Below are 16,952 nucleotides of genomic sequence, written 5' to 3'. Positions count from 1 at the left end.
ACAATTTTTGGTTTTTTGGAAATAATCCCATTTTTAACTTTATCTACCTTGGTTAAAAATTATTATTCTAATGAAACCAAAATTCAAGTTTCTGTGTGTTTCTGTGAGTGTGTCTCTGTAAGTACCGTACAGTCAGTCACAGATTCTTTTGTCACCATGACAGTAATTAGTAGTTGACATACTGTGACAAAAGTCACCCGTGCGCGCGCGCCTTTACTACCTGCCCTGCCTGCACTTGTACTTGGTAACAGGGATAATAAGAATATGAAGTTTCGGTTATGGATACGGTTACGGATATTAGAATAATATTATATACCGGTTTCGGTTACGGTCACGGATATGAAATCATTTCAGATTATCCGAAAGTCTCGGATAATTTCGGTTACGGAATTATTAGAATTTCAAAAATGTAGGTATAATACAAATAGCAAGATGCTGCGTGAGCGTGACCCACATAGCTACTTTATGTACCAACTAAGACGACACCTATGTATGATAAAGGTAAAACAGGCTGGCATATTAGATGGAGCCAGCGAATGCCAGACAAGTTGGTAACAAATACTTATTAAGATTTAAGGTACAATTCCAAGACGGGCCGCAGACCGCAAACTGCAACCCCAAACTGCAAAACTATGAAATCGGCAGCGCGGCATTGCAGCTGCGGCGTGTATACTGCAAATTTCATAGAGTTTTGCAGTTTGGCCTTTATCCGAAACTATCCGTAACTTTTGAATCAGTTTCGGTTACGGTTATGGTCATTTTTTTATTTCGGATATCCGATAGTTTCGGTTACGGTTACGGATATCCATAACATCCCTGCTTGGTAAGATGGCCCTCTCCGTCCCGCTCATACCTTTTAAAATGGCTTCTCCACCTCACTTAAGCCAGAAACTTAAATTTTGGGCACATTAGAATAATATTTTTAACCAAGGTAGATAAAGTTAAAAACGGGATTATTTCCAATAAACAAAAATTGTCGACAATTACAGCAAGATTTTACAAAGTGTTATACCATTTTGGAATCATTACTAAATGCGCCAAATTATGACGTCACTTGCCACACTCGCGTAGTACAATTTTTTTTCAGTACAGTCAGTTTAAACTAGGCAAAATTTTTATTTTGATATTTTTTTTTGGGAATAATGTATTTTTTTCATCCAAGTTGGAGCAGCTGGTTTTGTAATTTTGATAACAATTTAGAGAAGCATTATTCAGGGTTACATAACAAAAAAAAAATTTGGAAAAAGTGAAGATTTGTGGCAACACGAGTAAAAGGACCGTCACCTGGAGTAGAATTTTTTGATTTTTTTGAAATGCCTATTATTTTTAAAATATGCCACATAGATTTTTTTTTATATTTTTCTGATAACCAGCACAACTTGCCTCAACACCCAGTTCCGGCTTGACGTTACATTACGGGACACCCTGTATTTTATCTTTATATTAATTATTGGGTCTATATTAGTTGATCTACGGATAAATTATGAATGATCTTCATTTAAGGTAACATAATATTTATGTTTAACATACTCTTTTAATATTTGGTAAACAAAAATAATATTTGATCCTCTTTTTTAGTTATTGATCTTTAATTTTGTTAATTTGATGATTTTTATATCAAGTTTGCCTTTTAGTATTGATCACCTAATAAATACAATTCGATCTATGTATAACTTAACTTTAAAATATATTTGATCTAACTAAAAATATTATTGGTTAATATTTTTAATTAAAAAATATCTTTTAATTTACGCGGTACTTTGTGGTTGAGTGACAATCGTCCGTCATTGGTTACTGAGTTGGCCAAGGGCTTAGCGGCCAATAAGCAAGCAGTATGGTACATTGCCATGTTTGTTTAAATTACAAGCTTTGCTTAGTTTGGGACTAGAGGTAAAATAATTTCTTACTTCTGTCATCCCTGAACCCGACATCATAATTTTTACCTCTTTATTTTTTTCAAATCGCAAGGTTGATTTTCTCTTAGTATACCGATTTCGACCGTGATCAGTGACCATAAAGTCATCTGTTAACGGGTCGATTAGACACGATAAAAGCACTAAACGATATTTGTTTACTTTTAGTGCGACATCGGGTCGATAACGCAGTGTGAACGTGTTAAGTATGCTTTTTTAATAAAAAATAAATCTTTGAACATCAAGTGCCTTTAAATAGTTTCCATCCTTTGACTACAACTTAATAAAAATAAGTACCATAACATAATTATTTTGAAGATTATTTGATACCAGCTGACCCGGCGAACTTTGTTCCGCCTTAATGACAATAAATAAGCAGACTTTTTTTTTATTTCGAACGGGATAAAAAGTATCCTATGTCCTTCTCCTGGCTCTAAACTACCTCCCTGACAATTTTCAGCTAAATCGGTTCAGCCGTTCTTGAGTTATAAGTGGAGTAACTAACACGACTTTCTTTTATATTTATAGATAGACAAAAAATAATTTATACAAATCGAATTATTTAAAAAAGTATTACAATATTGAATATTTGGTGCTCATTTCTTTTATTTTTGTGGACCAACAAGTAACGATCAAATATAATTTTTACATCTCAATATTTTTTGCGTAGTTCAAAAGAGATTAAAATATCGATCGATTTCATTTATTTTATGTCTCAAAGAAAGAGGATCAATCATTAAAATAGATGACCATTTAGATTTTTTTATTTGCCGTTTTTGCTAATTTAAAAAGATCATTTAAATACATGCCTTTTTTTAAGAACAATGAATAAAAATAAAAAAACGGCAGGGAAAATGAATAAAAAGGACACAAAATTTATCATTACAACCAAAGAAAATAAAAGTTTATAAAATGGGTTTGTATATTCGCAAAATAAAAATCTTAGACATTATCAAACTTATAATTTCAGTCGATTTCCTATTCAAAACTATAAAAATCAAATCATCGATGTTTACAAAATACACAATCAAAGGCAATCACAACGATGCGTAAAGGCATTTACACATGAAGCAATCGAACGCGCAGTAAACGCCGCGTTTTACGGGCGTTTTCGCTTTCACGCCATTTGCAATAAATCACCGCGCCACCGAGTGGGCGACAGCGCCCGTGCGAATCATGGTCAAACTCAGGGCGGGCAGACGAGCGGTTTTAGAGACCATTTAATAATAAGACCACCTCACAATAATAAAATTAAAAATAAATAAATGTAATTCGTCACAAATTAAGTTGTTCAAAGTTTTCCAATATGGCTTTATTCCTAGAAAGATGTCATAGTTCCTTACTTTGAAGCCATTTCTATATTACTACTATTAGCCGCATTTAAATCTAGAAAGAAAATTGCGTACTTAGTTTATTAAAAATTCTTAAACTTCAATATAAATTAAAGAAAATAATAATAATACTTACTGTATGAGCCTCTTTTATGACACCACAAGTGGACAACTAAGGCTAGCCCAGCCAAAAGAAAGACAAGGAGCGCAATAATGCCGTACCGAATATTATTGTTGTTTTGTGATAATGTTGCTTCCGTCGGAGTATTTCTGAAACAAAATATTTTTAGCAATAGAGGAATTTACATAATATTCACGTTGGTGGTTAAAGTGAACATACATAATAAAACTTACAAGGTATCACCAGTTATTGAATCACTCGTACGTTCACCGTACCCGATATTACTGTTCTTTTGTGATAATGTTGTGTCCGTCGGAGTATTCCTGAAACCAAATGTTTTTAATAATAACGGATTGTAAATAATATCCACATTAGTTAATAAAGTGAACATACGTAATAAAACTTACAAGGTATCATCAGTTTTTGAATCACTCGCACGTTCATTAAAATCATCGTCATCAACTAAATTGGATCCATCTCCTGAACCATCTTTCCATTCTTTAATTATCTTTGTACTAATTTCATCATCATTATTCTTGGCAAAACTTGTAAGGGTTGTATGAGACTCTTCACTATCGTTATTTGTATCTGGTGCAGATTTAGATATTTTGTATGGTTGTTTTGAAGTATACTTATTCCACCATTCTGTGTTTTTTCCATAGTTTGTAACACTCTCTGATTTAAAAGAACTGTGATAACTTTCTTCTGAGTCTTTTGTAAAAATATCAGAAGTTGCGTTTTGCATGGCATGATATTGTTCTAACATATCCTTAGCTAATTCCATATACTTATCATCTGTATAACTTAATTCGTCATCGAGGAGCAACATAATCTTACTTGTCGTATTTGAAATGGCGGCATTAGTTTTCGAAGTTTCCTCTTTTGTCCTTGCGTCAATTTCATCAACCAATGTTTTATCACTTAATTCATCACCATAAATAACAGTGACGTTAGTTGTATAATCCAAAGCAATCAGTTTGCTTGTTTTATTTTCATATGGCGTAGTCTCAACTATCGTATCTGTTAATGCAGCAATCGTTGTTAAAATTTCCTCTTTCGACAATAGATCAGTTCGATTATGCGAAGTTGTATCATTGAGTTTATCAAAAGTGTTGTTGGTTGTTTTTAGCGTCGTATAATCTAAAGCAATCAGTTTGCTTGTTTTATTTTCATGTGCTGTCTCAACTGTCGTATCTGTTATCGTAGCAATAGTTGTCAAAATTTCCCGTTTTGAAAATAAACCCATCTTATTATGCAAAGTTGTATAGTTTAATTCATCAGTGTAATCAATAGTGCTCTTGGTTGTATTTATTGTTGTATTATCCACATCAAAAGCTTCGCTTGTTTTATTATTTCGGTAAGTAGTCAAAATCACCTCTTTCAGGTCAGTTTCATCGTGTGGAGTTTTATCAGTCAATATTTCAGTATAATTAATAGTGTCAATGGTTGTATTCAATGTCACATCAGCCACCTCGCTTGTTTTATTTTGATAGGTAGTCGCAAACATTGAATCTGTTGTCGTAGTATTAAATATTAAAATTAAGTCTATCAACCATACATCAGTTTCTTCATATGGAGTTTCGTCACTCAATTCTTCGGTGTAATCCGTAGGGTTGGTTGTATTCCATGTGGTATCATGCAAAGTCATCACTTCGCTTATTGTGATCGGATATGGAGTCTCAAATGTAAAATCTGTTGTTGAATCGATATTAGTACTTATTTCACTTGATAGTACAGTGTCGTTTACACTGGTACTACTAGTATTAACATCTGATCTTGAAACTGTAGTACTAAGAGGAGTATCTGTATAATCTGTGTGATTTCTTTCATCGTGCGTCAGCTTTGTTTTGTTTATAAGATTAGTTTCAAACCTGTAAATAGTAAGAGTCAAATATAAAATATTATTGTTGTTAAACAAACATATAAATTAATTAATATTAATATAAACATACCCAACACATTTGCAGACACTGGAAGCACTGATGTACATTTTCCTGAAAATAAAAGCCTAAGTTATTCAGATTTTTGCATTAATATATTTTAAACTTTAATAGAATTTTCTGCCTCCAAATTCGACCAAGATTTAGCTTAGTAGTAAGACACAAATGTAGTGGAAAGAATAATAAAAGTATACCTAAAAGGTATGTACTTATCGAACTCTTCGATCATTGATATTGTAAAAAAAATAAGTTGATTCAAATAGAAAATACATACCCATCTATTGATTTCGTTTCAAGATTACAAAGGGCCGTTTTCTGTAAGATAGGATATACTCGTATATCAAAATTTATAGGTTATCAACCAAGAATAAAAAATGATACTATTATTAACAGTTTTAGGTTCATACCTACCTTTAATTTTTCATCTTCGGATTCTGATAGCCTGAAAAAGGATATTTTTAAGAGTTTCGTTTGAGGTATTAACGATGGTTTAAGTATTTAATAAACATTTAAATACAAAAAACATTTAAATGACTTACTCCAAATGGCCACATAATTCTGCCATTTCAGTTAACTCAACAATTCTGAAAAATAATTTAGATTAGCTCAGTAATAAGTAGTAATGAAACATTTACTAAATAACGTATTTTTATTAATATCCTTAAATTCACCGCTTTGTATAAAGCTACTAGCGACCCGTCCTTGCTTTGCACAAGTACAATGTATTATACTTAATAACCTTCCTCTTGAATCACTATCTATTGAAAAAAAAAAAACCGCATCAAAATCCGATGCGTAGTTTTAAAGATTTAAGCATACATAGGGACAGACAGACAGCGAAGCGACTTTGTTTTATACTATGTAGTGATAACTGACGCTAAATACACAGTTTTAAGATTATTTTTTGAAATACCTACTTACTTATATTTTGTAAGGGGCTCTAATCGTACTGAAGCAGTTTCATTTGAAGCAGCTATAACAACTTTGATAATCATCTGTGAACAAAATACAAACAAAATTTAGTCTCACAGCGTAAACGTTGGATAAAAACAAATAAGTATTTTTTTTTTCACACAGCATACCATTTGTTATGTAATTTAAGTTGAAAGAAATTTAAAAGGATATAAATAATTATACTACACCTAATAATAAAAAATTATGCCTTACCACGAATAAAGTGTAACGAAACATTTTAAATAAACACAAACTAGTATCCCACACTGTCACAATATTCCAAATAATCAACTTTACAATATTCTTATCATGAAATTGTTATGATTTTTAATGAGGTTGTGCATGTTGACTCATACATATTTCTATGGTATCAGTTTGTTTGAATGTTCATTTTTTCCCAATGATCCATGATTTGATTAGTTCATTATTTGAGAAATTACAGTAAATTGAAAATGTAATTTCTATATAGCGTAAAAATATATTACTTATAAGTTAGTTGATAATACAGGCCGATTATTAAAGTTTTGAGTTTATGATAAATAGACAAAACTAGATCTAGTGAATGTAGACGGAGCAACAGCAAAAGCTAAAAGCATTTTATGGATAAATTTAATTAAATAGGCTGCTCATTAAAAAGCTGACGTTCATCGTGACTATCAACACATTTTACGTCATTATCAATGTTTATGTACTTTACTTACCTATGAAAGCAGAAATTAGAGCATTAGTTGTTAAAATCCATACGAAAAATCCCGAAAAAAAAAGAAGAAAACGCATTCAAACTGTTACATATTGAAAATGTTGGTCAGCATAATTTGTAAATTATAATTAAAAAAAAAATCAAACTTGAATAAAGTTAAAAAAAAATAACTTGAATGAAGTTAGATTTTTTTGATCATCATCATCATCATTTCAGCCATAGGACGTCCACTGCTGAACAAAGGCCTCCCCCAATGATTTACACAATGGCCGGTTGTTGGCAGCCTGCATCCAGCGCCTTCCCGCTACCATTATGAGATCGTCGGTTATTTAGCGGCTAACTTTTTTGAGTTTTTCTAATATGTCAATAATTGTATCGGAAAAAGTAATTTAAAAAATAACTTTCATTTCACCTGCCTAACAAAACGCTCGTCTGTACAGCCGCGTAACGGGACAAATTTCACTGCGGCGCCGCCATTTTATTGTCAATACGAGTAAACGTCTCAATTTGGTCTGGCCTGCGTCGTACGGGCCAGTACAATAAAGTTACATGGTAAATAACTTTATCTTTTTCCAATATTCCTAGTTTATTCTGGAAATGTTCACAGTTTTACTACAACTGCGTTTACGAGGTTTAGTTTTTGGCCAGATATTGTAATCATGTACAGTTAACTCTATAGGCTATAGAATTCAACTCTGTTGACTTGTTTCCAGTTGAGTTTGGACATTTTCTGGATATATTTTGTGTCATTTCTAAAATAGGGGTTAGTAATTATTACATTCAACGTGCGTGTAGCTATTTTAAGTAAGGGAATAAATATATGTGATTAAAAAGTAAACGAAAGTAATCAAAAACATAAAAGTCGCACCAATAATAGTCAAGAAATTTAGTTAGGTCATTGCCGAATAGATTACAAAATTGTAACCGCAGATTCTTATTAGAAAGTGCCTCGCTAACTTAGTGAGATGATAGCAAGCGGAAGTTCGTCGGCATTTTTTTATGCTCTATGAAAATAGATATTATTATGTTTTACACAATTAATGCATGTGACCTTTTTAAATTGATAAAATATCAAGTGTATTTATTGATAAGGCCTGTCAACCTGGGCAAGTGAAAATTCTTGGGAGAGGTAGTGGGGTAGTGGTTGTCATTTGGCTGAAATTACCAAAGTTCTGTTTATTAACCATTGCAAAATAAATTGGCGTATAGTCCATACGTGTGACCGCGTGCACTGTTAGTGCACATGACACAAATCCAGGTTAGAAGCGATACGCGGTTCCGGCGGGACGTCCTGATAACGGCCGGCTGTGTACTGCGGGACAAAACAACCGCGCGTTATCTAATTGGTCAATGATAACCTTGGCGGATAATGCTGGCAGATTTTATAGACTACAGGATCAGTAGCGTTTATATTAAAAAAAGGACAGTGCCAATCCATGTATGGAAGTTGGACCAAGTGCTGCCCAGAATGAAACTATAGTGCATTTTGTTCCTCAGGCCAATACTAATTTGTAAACCGGAGCGCACTGAAATCTATCCCTGGAGTTAAGAGAAAAAAAGAGTTTTGTTTGGAATTATTTACATACAAAATATCATCGATGTATACCTACTACGCATAAGATTTCGCGATTTTAGCATTAAATAACACTCGCTATGTTGAACTTAACCATATTGCATCCGTACACCTTAATTTAGTACGACTTCGACATTATTTATAAGCGATCAAGCGCTGTTGCAGTAGTTTGGTTAGTTGAGAAATTAATTTAAGAAGTCGAATTAAGAAGTTTTAGCTTACAATAACTTCAATAATCGATTGTAATACACCAATAAATTGATTTTACGCAAGGATAGAGAACTAAAACTTCTTGCTTCATTTTGGAAATTATAATGATTTCTGTCAACTAACCAAACTATTGCAACAGCGCTAGATCGCTTAAAAAAGAATGTCTAAGACGCACTAAAGTAAGGTGTACGGATGCAGTATGGGTAAATTCAACATAGTGAGTGTTTTTTAATGCCTAAATCACGAAATTTTATGCGTAGTACGTATATATCGATGATATTTTGTATGTAAATATTTCAAAACAAAACTCTTTTTTTCTCATAACTCCAGGGATAGATTGCAGTGCGCTCCGGTTTACAAATTAGTATTGGCCTGAGGAACAAAATGCACTATAGTTTCATGGCCCATAGTGCCAGGGTCTGGACCCTGGCACTATCCTTGTTTTTATGTCATTAAAAATCAAACAATCAAAATGCAATAATTATAGATTCAGATTTAAAGCAAGCCAGAAAACTGAAAATATTTACAAGTTATTGCGTGTAAAAATATAATACCTATCCAATGCCAGAAGTGTTTCTCGAGAAAGCTAAACTGACTACTGAAATAATGATCGATGGTAATACTAGTGATTTATGATGATAGCTTGATTTCTTTATGTCTTAGCCACATAAAGAAATCAAGCTATCATCATATCACTAGTATTACAGATTAAAGCTTAGCTCAGAAAAACAAAAAGAATCAGTCTTCAAAATCTTTGTGGCAAAAGCAACAACGATTAAAAAATCTCCAAGTCCAACTAATAAAGGTGCAGTATCTCTGTCCCGCAGCGCACGCGGTAATGGTGCGACCAGTGGCGCGGTGGCCGCCAATTGTCTCATCAAGGCAATTGTTGTGCGACTGCCCGCCGTCCGCCGGTCGGGTTACAACTCAATCAGCGGGCCCGGGTATATCCCTAGTGATTGTATACAAGCATAGACATTAGACAAGAGATCTGGCATCGGGAAAACCAATTGAGAAAAAAGGAAAATATCCTTGACACACTTTATAGCATAATATTAAGAAACATTGTTTCAGAGTGCAATTGATGATTTTAATGACATAGTTTAGCATACGAACTGGTTTAAAAAAATATTTTTAATAACTTTTCAAGACTTTCTACCAATTTTTTCTTCTTTTTTAATGTCGCTCTTTCAAGTGAAAGAAAATGTGTAGTTGTATTAACACACACTACTTTAAAAGACCTGGTTTTATTGCATAAATTTGAAGTTTAGCCAGTGTTACTAAAACTATAGGCAAAAAGTAGTCATAGTTACTAAATTAATCAATACAACAAACTTGTTATAGGATTCGTTCGTGCAGAACCGAAGGGCGGGCAGCTTACACCCTGTATGGCTATTTATAAGTAAAAATAATAGTATAACATTATTATGTTCGGGCAGGCAATAAATTAGAAGGCCCACACCTTTGGCCCGTTAGCTAGATTGATGTTTCGGTGGCCGGCAGTGTATAAGACAAAACACAATATTGGAACAAAAGTTGCTGGTAGAGTAAGGCGCTATAGATCCTAAAGTGTTATCGTTATACCACGTATGTTTTTGTATAGAGCCTTACGAGCAACTTATTGCTAAGTTTTGATAATACTGAGCTCTATTGTACATAATATTGTTAGGATTTCATTTGGCTACTTAAGACGACGATAAAAGCAAACCCAAAAAAAAGATTAAACAATAAAAATGGCATTTTAAATTCTGCCCAGACTTTAAATTACTGGAACTAAGGAGAATTAAAAAAAAAATGCAACTGATATAAAATCACTATTTTAACCGACTTCAAAAAGGAGGAGGTTCTCAATTCTGCTGGAATGATTGTAAGTTAAATAAAAAGCTCATTCGAGCTTCATAATACTCAATCAAGACTCATGTGATTAAGCTAAGAAAGGTTTTGCGGACATTTTTGTGCGCTACAGGGCATTTAAAATAATTAAAGGCTACCGGTAGTAGTAGTAGTGGGGAGTGTACACCAAATTCTTTTGCCTATAGTAAATTCGAAAAAATAGAGACTAAAATACTGCTGATGATGATAATGATGATGAATTCGTATTACCTAACATATTAGTCTACTAGGGTCCACAGAATGTTTAATTTGGCTGTGCACCAGAGCGGCAAGTCCATGTAATCCTATAATCGCGGTGTCCGTCCATCCGTCACCATTAATATCCCATCGCTAATCAAATGCACTCGATGGCACCAGCTGCCTGGTGAAGTGTCAACTTATAATTTGGACACACGTGGATATCACACACACACACACTTTAGGTATCTCTACTTCCTACTAACTATCGTTCTATAATAATATAGAGATGAGAGAGATTAGATGAAAGATTCTGAGAGAGATGAGATAAGAGATGCTAACATTAAGTTAAAGGTCCATACCGAACGCAACTGAAGATTTATTCTCATTAATTTCTCTCAGAATACCTTGTCGAATATTTTTAAGCATAATGGTGATTCTGTATTTTTTTTTAATATTATCATAAAAACAAACATATGTTATACGAGTACATACCTACCTATCCTATCAGTTTACAAAATTCACTTTTCTGACATAATAAAAGTGGAATTTTGTCTGTCACAGAAAAACTTTATCGCTCGCGTCCTTGTTTCAAAAACCGGGATAAAAACTATCCTATGTCCTTTCCCGGACTCAAACTACATATCTCTATGCCAAATTTCATCAAAATCGGTTCAGTGGTTTATGCGTGAAAGCAAGACAGACAGACAGAGTTACTTTCGCATTTATAATATTAGTATAGATTCTTTACCCAGAATCGTAATAGTAAAACGAAACAGGTGAAAAAAGCACAAATAGACTGTCTTCAAATTATCGATGACCATGAAAATTGGTAAAGCTTTTTAAAATAAAAGCTTTGTTTGGCTATCCGCATTAATTTTTACACTTTTATTTCATTTTGTACTGAGTTAGTTCTCATAACAAGGAGTTTAAACTAATACGTTACTAAAACATTGTGAAGCAACCTGGCTGCTCTAATGAAAACGTACGAGCGCGATAGCCTGTTATGGCTGCGTGCGCGCAAATTGCACGTCAGCTGGGCAAGGGTTGGACAGTGCGCATTTAGACAAGTTTTATTAGATAACCTTATCTATTGTTTATATTTTCTGAAACTGTGTATTACTATGTAGTTTGAATTATTAAAAAACTCTTTGTCTAAGCTAAGGATTTGCTCTTAGTATTATTATAAGCTTTATTAAATAAAATACATTACTTACACATTTTTTTAACTATCATTAAACGTCAAGAGTTAGCAAAAATTTAATATACACCTAGCTAGACTTATAAGAATCTAATAATAATAAAATAGTTTAATTGGAATCCAATAAGTTACGACTTACGAGTATTGTTTCTCTGAAAGTAAGTAAGAAGCAGTGCAACTTAATATAAAGCTCCGATTTTCTGTCTCTACTTTTATACTCCGAAATTATACTAATGCTTAGTGCTCTCGTTCGTCGCCCTACCTCGTTATCTTAATAATTCAATTAATCATTCACATATTCAACAATTAACCAACCGGTCTGCCTGTTCAGCATGGATATCGGTCAAGGCGGCCGTCCAGGACCGATGTATAAATACGGCCCACTCCTATCATTGTTCTGGTACGTCCGTTTGTTCTCCCATCTGCGATACTATATGAATATTAATACCAAACCCGACGTTGCACTTCGGAAACTCTGTCGCTAATCCAAATCCATCCTTATCAACTACAAAATATGGCTCTGTAAATAGTCAAATTGTGAGATTAGAGCAGCAAATGTAAGTTTGTAAATATGTTTAATACGAGCTCATTGTTAGCATAGCAATTTGCATGATATGAAAGTATAGGCGTCGATTCGATTGACAGTGCATCTAATAAATTAATTCAATGAGTCATGGGTTGAGGAAACTCATTTAAATTATTCAGTGAGATTAATCTTATGAGATTCTTATAAGAGGAAATCTTATTTGACTCTACAATTCTCATAAAAAAGTACTTAGAAATGTAAAAATTTAATAGAGTGATGGTAACATGCGAGATAGCATATACAGGATAAATTCTTGAGATCAGCTGTTAAATGGTAACTTTTTAAAATTCTTGAACGATTATTAGGTCTACCACTTAGGTAGGTATCTATTTGATTTTTTACGGGAAAATATTTTATTTATATTAAATTAAAGTTTATTAAAAAACATATAAGTATTAAAATTATTACAAATCAAAAAGAGCTTTTTCATTTTCAATTTCAAAACCAACATCTAGGTACGAATGAATAATTTTAGAACTAATTGAATTTTAATTTAGAGATTCCAATATGATAATGATAATGATGTTTTTACAAAATAGTAAAATAATAGTAAGTAGCAGGCCGCTACCAATCGATCAACATGGAAAGCATTGGGGGAGGCCTATGTTCAGCAGTGGACGTCCTATGGCTGAAATGATGATGATGATGATAGCAAAATAGTAATATTTAATGGAATAAGTCAAAATAAGATCCCCATTGAAGAATATAGTGCTGCGCGATAGATCGCCGCCCGCCCACGCGTGATGCAACTATTCGATCGGGCTGACTCATTGTACGCGCGCGCCCATCTTTGAAGTAATTGGTCTCTACATGTTAATAAGGTTCTTTTGGATAATTAAACAGGATTAAAATATTTGACAAAATTAAATAAACCTTCATTAAGAGACTAATAATATAAGACACTACAATATAAAGTTAAATACAGGAAGGTAATTTCAATTTCAGTAGTCAGTTAATCTCTAATAGCATAAGTGGTTGTGATTATGTATAACATAACTTAGGTACTGCTAATTTAACTTTATTTACATACGTGCACACTATCTGAATATTGTAGATAATTTACAAAGCTTACAACTGAAAAGAAAAATTGCTACAAGAAATACCTACTGTACAAAGAATAATAATAAGGCTGAGTTGCACCACCTAACTTTGACCGTAACTATAAGGATAACCGGTGTTTTTTGTATAGAGTTTGACAGATTTTTCATGTTTGTCAAAGTTAAAGTAAGATGGTGCAACCCAGTCGAAGAATTTACATTAAATGCGTTTCAAATCGACTTATGTATGCGGCCGCAGGATGTGAGAGATTTGTATGAAAACAAGGACCACTGACCAATGTCGCACGCCCCACGCAAGCCCCGCAGCAATTTGAACACCTTTATTATTATTTCTGGCTATCGAGGCTCCAATGACACGAGCTAATTATAATAATAATGCATATTGCAATCCGTCAGTTCGGATGAGTCATGTTGATCCATCCACCCACGCAGTGGTATCACTTAGGTTTATTTAATATTCGTCGGTTAATCATTTATGAGGTAGGCTTAAGTTAATTTCGCAAATCTACGGTCTTTTCTGGTCATGTCCTTGTGCCATTATAACATTCAGAGCACTACTAATATGAGATTTTCTTCAAGCCGCAATATTAATCACAAAGTATTTTTGATTCAGCAAAGATAATTATTTAATTACACATTTTTTTTAACATGGCTTGCATAAAAAAAACAGAAATCAACGCTTTTCAAGCTCTACAGTTACATTCACTACACTCAACACTTACACTCCACATTACACACCCACAGCTCCTGTGCTCGTTTGCACCACAAACATAAATTTATTATTTTAGCTTATTAAGTACTTATTGTCCGTTAACCTTAATAATTGTAAACTTACTTTAAACTTCCTTTGATTCACTTAACTTACATTACTTTCTTCACCCTGGAGGAATCACTGTCATCTAAGATACAGGTTTAATCCTAGTTTAGTTGGCAGGGACATACTTAAGATTAACACGATTGTCAATCGTAGTTTAAGTAATTAATACATTGTACAATATTGTAAATCGTCATCTTCTTGGTTATTAAATAAAATAAATTATTATTATTATTACAGTTCCATTTCCCATCGATTTCGAAATCAATCGGACAATACTTCAACAGATCTATCACCACAAAAAACCGCATCACCATAATAAAAATAGATGGAGTAGGTTTTCAAGCTGATTAAAAAGGATCGAAATGTATTTTAAACTTTCCCACTCTCTATGGATGTCATGCTTATGAGATGACTTGGGGATAAATCCTTGAATGTCTGGATGTCTGGACGGATTTTTGTTACTCTTTCACGCAAAAACTACTGAACGGATTTTGATGAAACTTTACAGTATTATTCTTTATAACCCAGAATAACGCAATAATTTATGACGATCTGTGACAAACTAAATTTCACGCGATATAAACATCAGGTCTATCTCCACCTCAATCCAACAGGCCAGCGTGGAAAGTGTAGGTCAAATCCTCTATTTGCCTCTGGCAGATAAGATAGGATTTGGTGGAGTTCAAAAATGACCTGATGTGGGTGATGATTTTTCTGTTCTTAAGGATGTATGTACTTCTCAATAAGGTCCTTGAATAAGATCTACCGTATTACCCTACACTGTGTCATAACGGCACTCCATCATAAAAAGTGGACGACGCATCTGCGCCCGCGCATATTCATAGATGTGTGTTTTTTGAGCGGAATAAAGCGCTCCTTGAATGATGACGTATCGTATGACCTATTGAATGCTGGCCATTGTGGGATGCCATTTGAATATAAAATTGTTATGGTAGGCTACCGAATTTGGTGAAAATATTATTTTATTGACACACATTTTTGTGGTACAAAAGTAATATTCAGAAGGAAATAAGAGGAGTTCAATGATAAGAAAGACTTCCCTAAAGTACAAAGTGGATCACAAAAAGAAAATTATGATCACATTTCAGAAATAGAGCCTGGACTCGCAAAAATATAGAGCAATTTACTAGAAAGAGTGATTTACACAAGTTCAATACAAGAAACAAAAATAAACTTGCCGTTCCAAATTTCAGACTGCATAAGATTGGTAATTCATTTATGGGGAAATGTATTAACCTTTTCAATAAATTACCACAAACTGTTGTAGAATTGCCCATTCATAAATTTAAAGCACATATCAAAAGCACCTTAATGAAAAAGGGCTACTATAAAGTTGATGATTATATAAAAGATAAAAATGTTTGGAATGTTTAACTACCTAGCTCGCATCAATACTTATGACTATAATATTTTGTATATTTTAAAGACTGTAAACCCTTGAAAAGGAGGCTGACAATAGTGACTGAGTTTCTTGCGCTGCTTCTTCTCAGCACTGGCCCATTTATTGTCCCGAAGCAGTGGTAGGGTTAATATTGGGACGTGTAAAAGTGCTTCTAAAATTCTAATTATAAAAGCCTATTTGCAAAAATAAATGAATTTTATGAATTTTTCATTTTTACTGAAATGGAAGTATTAACACGTTCATGCAAAACACACCATTTCTCTTAATATTTTCGTCTGCATACCAAAAAAACAAAGAAATTTTCTATTTTTTTTATTTGCTAGAGCTGACTCGTCCTAAGGAAAAGCATGACGTGTAAATTCGTCACACTTCATATAAGTTTTCCGATTTGACGCATAGAACTTATTCCCAACGAATTTACTTTTGTGTGTCGAATTTACTTTGTGGCAGTCTTTACCTCTTTGCATTATCAGCCTTGGTGTGCGTCATTATTTCTATTTCTATAATGTAAACAAAATATTTCAATGGAAAACAAAAACATGTCCGTTTTTATCCACTTATCGCGAGACCATGCGGGTGCGCGGTCAACGTAAACAAATTACAAGCGAATTTAAACCTTAAGTTGTGGCCATTAAGGTATGCATGATAAGTAGGTAAGTCAGTGTTTACGGCATTTACATGATTATAAAAGATAAGAAAAAAGGTTAGCTTTTGATGTCAAGTGGATGTGTACGAGTTTTGGATAGGTGATTTACTTATAGGGGTCAAGTCAATAATAAAATTAATTTAGTTAAAACTCACTGAAAATGTTCATTGGATAAATTTTCATTAAGTTACCTGAGAGTCAGAACATTTTAAAAATTTTAAAAATTGGGCTGAATGTGTAGTAATTTTTCAGAATAAGTGCCGATAAACGAAAGAGCATAGAATAAATGTAATAGATTAATTTGCCTAATTAAATTTTCGGTCACAGTTTGTTTGACCATCTTTAGTTTAAGGCTAGAATGTAAATAACTCAATAATTTCTGATTTTTACTTTACCTATTATTTAAGTA

At 33.2% G+C, this 16,952-nt stretch overlaps 1 protein-coding gene across 2 annotated transcripts; it reads right to left on the bottom strand.

Moving 5' to 3' along the window:
* Nucleotides 1-2,855: 2,855 nt before the first annotated feature.
* On the bottom strand, nucleotides 2,856-6,540 carry LOC135077896 (mucin-3A-like). Of its 2 annotated transcripts, XM_063972429.1 has the most exons (10): nucleotides 6,473-6,540; nucleotides 6,227-6,300; nucleotides 5,845-5,889; nucleotides 5,717-5,747; nucleotides 5,580-5,620; nucleotides 5,318-5,359; nucleotides 3,773-5,236; nucleotides 3,599-3,688; nucleotides 3,381-3,514; nucleotides 2,856-3,299 (listed from the first exon to the last, which is right to left on the bottom strand). In XM_063972429.1, the coding sequence occupies exons 1-10, from the start codon at nucleotides 6,494-6,496 to the stop codon at nucleotides 3,253-3,255; spliced, it is 1,992 nt and encodes a 663-aa protein (XP_063828499.1). In that variant the 5' UTR covers nucleotides 6,497-6,540; the 3' UTR covers nucleotides 2,856-3,252. The 2 variants fall into 2 exon arrangements, with proteins under 2 accessions (XP_063828499.1, XP_063828500.1); XM_063972430.1 differs by lacking the exon at nucleotides 3,599-3,688.
* Between the last annotated feature and the right edge of the window lie 10,412 nt (nucleotides 6,541-16,952).

The sequence above is a fragment of the Ostrinia nubilalis genome, chromosome 14, assembly GCF_963855985.1.
Source record: "Ostrinia nubilalis chromosome 14, ilOstNubi1.1, whole genome shotgun sequence".
Lineage (NCBI taxonomy): Eukaryota > Metazoa > Arthropoda > Insecta > Lepidoptera > Crambidae > Ostrinia > Ostrinia nubilalis.
This window is presented reverse-complemented; position numbering and strand designations above follow the sequence as displayed.